This window comes from Herpailurus yagouaroundi, unplaced genomic scaffold, assembly GCF_014898765.1.
Source record: "Herpailurus yagouaroundi ecotype Mexico unplaced genomic scaffold, PumYag 141, whole genome shotgun sequence".
Classification (NCBI taxonomy): Eukaryota; Metazoa; Chordata; class Mammalia; order Carnivora; family Felidae; genus Herpailurus; species Herpailurus yagouaroundi.
Window position 1 is genome coordinate 8,796,534 of NW_024412396.1, and position 6,221 is coordinate 8,802,754.

Consider the following 6,221-nt stretch of genomic DNA (forward strand, 5'->3'; position numbering starts at 1 on the left):
CTATCTCTTCTACTCTTCTTTAAAAGATGGATGGATACTTACTGATTGTGGTTGTCTAAAGGTTTTATAATGGAGCATGGAATTCCATGAGAGGTAAGTGGTAGTTAGTGAAACGATTTTAAAAACACTTGGGATTGGCTCAGCAAAACTGCTAACTCAAGTTTTTTCCTAGTAAACCTGCCTCTCATCCCCTCTACATCATCAGATGTAACAACTTAGAAAATAATCCCTGGATGCTAGTGTGATAGCAAAATGCAATCCCCCAGAGTCATTTCCAAGTCCCTTCTTCCTCCTATCAAGGGTAGATTTGCAAAGGAATTTTCGATTTCAGTCTTGAGGACCAGAATTAAGAATCATTATGTTGCCAAATACTATACCCTTACCTATTTTATTTCCCTTTTTTTCCAAATGAAATATCATTGGAATTACACTTGCAATTGAAAAGGAATTAAATCAACTTCTTATCAAAAATAATAAAAAGCAATGAAGATGTGCTATAGTTTTATCAGCATGTGCTTTTACATTTAGCAATAATCAAATTACTCCTTGAGGAATTCTGAGAGATTGAAATTTCAGAAGCAGTTACAAAATGCAGGTACTCTAAGATCTGCCCTATTATACAGGGCAGAGGAAAAATGTTATCAAAGCCTTACATTTATACTGCTTTTTAACACTATAATTTTATTTATATGTTAACGTAAGAATAAAATAATAAAGTACATATTTCTTTTGCTATCAAGACAGTATGCTGTCTGTAAAGTCTTAGAATACCAATAATACTATTTAATTTATTATACACTTATTTGCCAGGCAGTATATTTAATTCTTTATATATACTATCCTTAATCTTCAAAGTAATCTTAGATAAATTGTAACCATACATTCAAAGGTACGAATTTCTTTGTACTGTCCAGTAATGTCATTAAGTCATTCATGCATAAACTGAAGACCTGTATACAATCACCTCACAAAAAAAAAAAGTAATAATAATTACCAAATAAAGGTTTAGATCTCCCTTAATAGCTGTGATAGGAGTCTCTTGATATGGACCAACACATTTATTAAGTATGGGGCAAATTTTCAAACCTTACTAATAATTTTCCAGCCCCATACCTACCACCAACTCCCACTCCCACACACACTATAGATTTCACAGAAAATTCTTTCAGATTTATCTCAATCCTGGATCTAAAGGCCCACATTACTTCATATATTGTCAAAATAACCAATCATCCAATTCTTAGAATATTCTAAAACATCTTGTATTATATAAAATATTATAGAATATTCCCCTTGTGGAGTGCCTGGCTGGCTCAATCAGAAGAGCATATAACTTTTGATCTCAGGGTTGTGAATTTGAGCCCCATACTGGGCATAGAGATAACTTAAATAAATAAAATTTAAAAATTATATACATTCTTGTGAAAACTGTTAAATATCATACCCCTATAAGAAAAGGTTTTCACTTCTGCACATTGATATAAAATATAAAGCAGAGTTTCTCTTTGGATTATGAGCTATGTAATGAGGCCTCACTTTTTACAGCCTATAATACACAGAGAAAACAATATTTCAGCATCTGAAGGCTATACATGGAAAAGTACACTTTTAAAAATATTATATAAAACACTTATAAACTTAGATAATAAACTGATATGTATATATGTAAATATTACATATATATATGCAGTACATAAGTATTACATATATACCAAAATATAATCTTATTAAACTACTAAACTTGGAAAGAAATTATAATTTTAAACATATAGTATTTAAAGTTACATTAAGAATCACTCAATGAAATGACCACTTCTATACTTCATCATTAAATTGGAAATCATAGAATACATACAATAATGACAAATATGAAATCTGAATAAAAAGTGTACACCTAAGACCCAAACACCATCATTAGCTTAAAAGGATTTTGTTGTTCCAAATATGTTGAGCTGGTCAAGCAGTTAATTATTTCCAACTTAATCTGTGTAGTAGAATAGCTAAAATCACAATAAAGATAAAAACGACACTGTTAAGAGAACAATTTGCAATTAAGAAAGTGAAACAATTACAAGTATAGCAAATCTGCTCTCAAACCAAAACACTAGTCTTGGTTATTCCTTTAGTGAGCTACCTCCTATAAAATCTCCCTGTTTAGTTTCTCTTGTCAGATAAATGTCTGTATATAAACTGGAACTATATGCCAAGAGTCTTATTGAAGGTATTACCCCATTTTAGCAAATTCAAAAAGGAAATAGGAGTCATCTTTCTAATAAGATAATAACCAAAATGAATGGATAGTCATATTAATTAGATCTCATATCCCTAAATTAATACTGCTTGTTTAAGAAAAGAGTATGTGTGTGTGCAAGTGTGTGTGTAGACAGATAAACAGAGAGATAATACACTATGAAACCACACTAATTCTTCCTTTAGAATACTGTTCTTGCCTCAAAACAATTCCTTCTTAGTCTATACAGTCAAGGTTCCTTTGTTGGTAGAAAGTAACAGTGTTTCAAAGAGAAGTCAATTACTGGTGTTTTTTGTTTTTTGTTTTTTTTACCTTCCAGGAAACAATAATCATGTAGACTAACAGAATGCATGTCTTTATATACAACCAGCCTTCAAGGTTACATGCTTGCAAAGTAATGAAACAAGCATAATGTAAGTAAAACCTTAGGCTAATACTTCCAAAGGAAGGAATAACATCTTATATATTTAAACATTGTTACATACAGAAGAGCAAGACTAGATTTTTGACCTAAACTAAAAGATAAAAGAAATAATTCCTTAGCTATACAATTCAGTATATACTTGGGTACTATCATCTTAAATGCTAAATTACCATCAAAATTTTCAAGTGCAATCAAATGTTTGCCAATTTCCAAACCTACATAATCAAAGAAAAACTATACTCTAAACTCTAAACAATAACAAAAATAACTTTAAAGAAGAGTTTCTCAGGGACACAATCTCTCTTAGTTAGCCCTAAAAACCTCAGATGCACACCCCACAAGAAATGTCGATGAATGTTGCTTAAATAAATTGAATTGTCAGCTAATACTTCCAAAGATTTAAGCTAGCCTGATCTCTGTTAGTATTAGTACTTAGAGAACTCTCAAACAAACTGTATAAAAACCCTTCTCGAAAAGTTTATGAAACAATGAATGTGGAGGGCTCAAAAACTCAGGAGAACCTTCTATTGTAAGCTCCACATGGCTCCAGTCTACATTATAAACTGTAAATCACTTCAAACTCTCAGCTCTCTCCTAAAACATTCATTTCCCTCCCTCCCTCTCTTTTTTCCTCCTGTCATCCTTCCTCATGGTTGATATTTCCAGCAAGTACTTAAGAGAACCTGAAACAAGGGACAAAGGACCTCCTCTCATTTCCTTCACTCAACACTGACCTGTCTGCCATTTCTACTGTCACAAGGCAAAGAGATCCCTGCTCTCCTGTGATGGATATTCAGGCCTCTTAATCACGTTTCTGCCTTGGGTGATAATGTACCTCAAGACAGATGATGGAAGACAGATAAATGGAAATTTTCCAGTAGAGACCCACCATCCAGTATTTACCATCCAGTATTTACCATCAAGTATTTACAGCATTCTGTATATAAATAGCCCTCAAATCCACATCTCTAAACTGAATTCTTTGCCATAAACTTTAAGAAAAAGAAAGAAAGAAAGAAAGAGACAAAGAAACAAAAGAAAAGAAGAGAAAAGAAAAGAAAAGTACAAGGGAGAACTTTACCTTGGTTATCCCAAGCCATTAAGCTTCTCAAACTCTTGTTTTAGAAAAAGAAGAATTACAAGAGTAAATACAAAGGAAGGGATTCCCTTTATAAATCAGCCACCAAGGCTGATGATTTTTCCCTTTCTGGTACTATTCCAGGTCTCTCCCCCAGTGTTGGCTCAGGTCTCAAGTAGTTCATGACTGAACTCCAGTTTTCTTTCTACCATAACATTTTTGGCATTCTAAAACATCTTCCACGCAGCAAATCCATCTTACTTTGGTTTGAGATCTCTATGTGGAAGATTACTGAGGCTTCTACTAATTTGAGTTCATTTTAATTTCAAGGCCTCTTCATAGTTGTACTTTCTCTAAATACCCTAGTCCCTACCCTGGGGCCAGAGGGCCTGCTGCATCCCATAGGTACCTGTAGCCTCTGTCCCTTTGCACTCATATCATTCCCTCCATATAACATCCTGAGATGTGGCAGCTCCTGAGACAAATGGAATTTACTCTCCATTCAAATCCCAATCCCAAACCTCTTGAACCATACATGTTTCTCTCCATCCTAAACTCCATCGAGGGGGTAGGGTGGGTGTTTTAAAGCTGGTCAAAAATAGTTTGCCCATATTAATCTGACTCGATGTGAATATTCCCTAACACTCTATCACTTGCTTTAGAATTAAGGTAAATTAAAATTCTATACAATTGCATTAGCTTTTTGGAGAAATTTTATTATACATGGTTTTTATGCTTATCCGATAATGCTCTTTAGTTAACTGGTTTGCACCCTAATGGAGATTGTCGCACTAAGGGAAGTCTTACAATGCCTAGGACAGTGCTCCTGTTCACCTGCAACAAATACCCTGTAATATTGATGAGGAGACACATGACAGGACACGTACCTGATTTAGAATTTGTCATTTACATGGAAGTTGAAAAAGACTGAGAGTTGTATGTAATAGAAAGTGTCACTACATTCAATAACCAAAAATGCTTGACACTCATTGTTGCCTTAGCGCACCTCCAGAACTTTTACAAACTTCCTAGATTACTGATTTTTCCCCAGGGCTTTTCCTCATATCCTTGTGCTACATGCCACAATTAACAACACTCAAGTTTAGTAATCTGTCCTCCACATACTTTAAAGAAAGCATTCAGTGATTATTCAAGTCACTTTTATAGGGCAAGGATTAGCCAGTCCTCCAGGGTGGAAATTTAGCACCTTTATAGACTTATGTTCCCACCCCCTAAACCCTGCCTGTTTATACTAAGACTGGCGCCATGCCCCCTCTCCTTCACACTCTTAATCACCCTTTTCCATGCAACATCACTCTGGATGGCTACAGAAACCTGAAATTCAAAACTGCACTACAAACAGTTGTGGGCAGGGTGGGTGCCTTCCCCGGGTGGCCTGGCCCAGGATAATGGCCCCTTTTCCAACCTGCCTTTTGTGACCGCTGTCCAGAGTCCCACAGGGGCGGCCAGCCTCGGAGCGCCCCTAGGCGCACCCCCACCACTTAAAGGTCTGTGCCTCTTCTTCAATGCCCTACTATCAGTGCCTCAGGGATGCCGATCAAAAAGGCTGCAACTTCCAGATTTTATCATTGAAAATTTTGCTTTCACGTTCACACAAAGGTAGGACTAAAAAACACCACAGGGAGGTGAGTCGTTGTGATCTGGTCAGTTGTTTTCACAGCTGGCCGAGTCAATCATTCCCTCTTAAAAGCTTATTTGACAGGTGAGAAATTCCTCATCTCTAGATCATTCCAGGAACTCCTCAGCATCGGTCAGAGCTGGGAGAGGGGCCTGAAGAGGAAGGGAGTGGTGCTGAAATCGTGTTGAGCGTGTCCCCGGGGAAAACTCTGGTACGGGAAGGAGGATTCTGGCGCCAGGAACGTGCTGGTCCAGGGTCCAGAGGGAAGCGGGGGGGGCGGGGGGCGCGGAGGCGGGGGAGCAGGGAAGTCTTAAGAGGAGGGAGAGGCGCTGGGAGACATGGGCAAGCAACCTACCTGGAAATGTCCCGAGAGGACTGGAAATGGGTGAGGAGGATGCGGACTGCAGAGATACCGGGAATGCAAGAAGACGGGGCAAAGGGAGAACCGGACAACGGGGAATGCAGTGCTTCGGCTGCCGGCGTCCAGCCCTGGCCGGTGCCAGACCCTTCCCGAGCGCCGGCGAGGCCGGCTCCCGGCCGAGCCCCCGGAGCCGGAAAGTTGGCGCGGCGAGGGGCGACCGGACGGGCAGCGCCCCCTGTACGGCGCCTTACCTTCTGGTCGACGATGGAGCAAGCCATCTCGCGGACGTGCGCCAGGCTGTAGTCCCCGGACGAGTCCTGCAGCAGCAGCACCGGCTCGCGGCTCAGGCCGATCTGCAGATGGAAGGAGATGCCCCCGGCCGGGGCCGCGACGGGAGCCAGGAACGGGGCTGGCCCCGGGCCGGACCCCGGCACCAGCGCCGCGGCGGCCGCCGCTGCCGCCGCCGCC

The 6,221-nt window shown here is 39.4% G+C and overlaps 1 protein-coding gene across 3 annotated transcripts in view; it reads right to left on the reverse strand.

The window, feature by feature from the left end:
• The window catches only part of PRKD1 (protein kinase D1), a 339,240-nt gene extending 333,041 nt beyond the window's left edge, over positions 1 to 6,199 (reverse strand). The window contains exon 1 of one of the 3 annotated variants that reach the window (XM_040476845.1): positions 6,005 to 6,199. In XM_040476845.1, coding sequence (XP_040332779.1) covers positions 6,005 to 6,031 — 27 coding nt within the window. In that variant the 5' untranslated portion in view covers positions 6,032 to 6,199. Of the gene's footprint in view, positions 1 to 5,747; positions 5,963 to 6,004 lie in introns of those variants that run through there. The other 2 variants (XM_040476846.1, XM_040476844.1) reach the window with 2 other exon arrangements.
• Between the last annotated feature and the right edge of the window lie 22 nt (positions 6,200 to 6,221).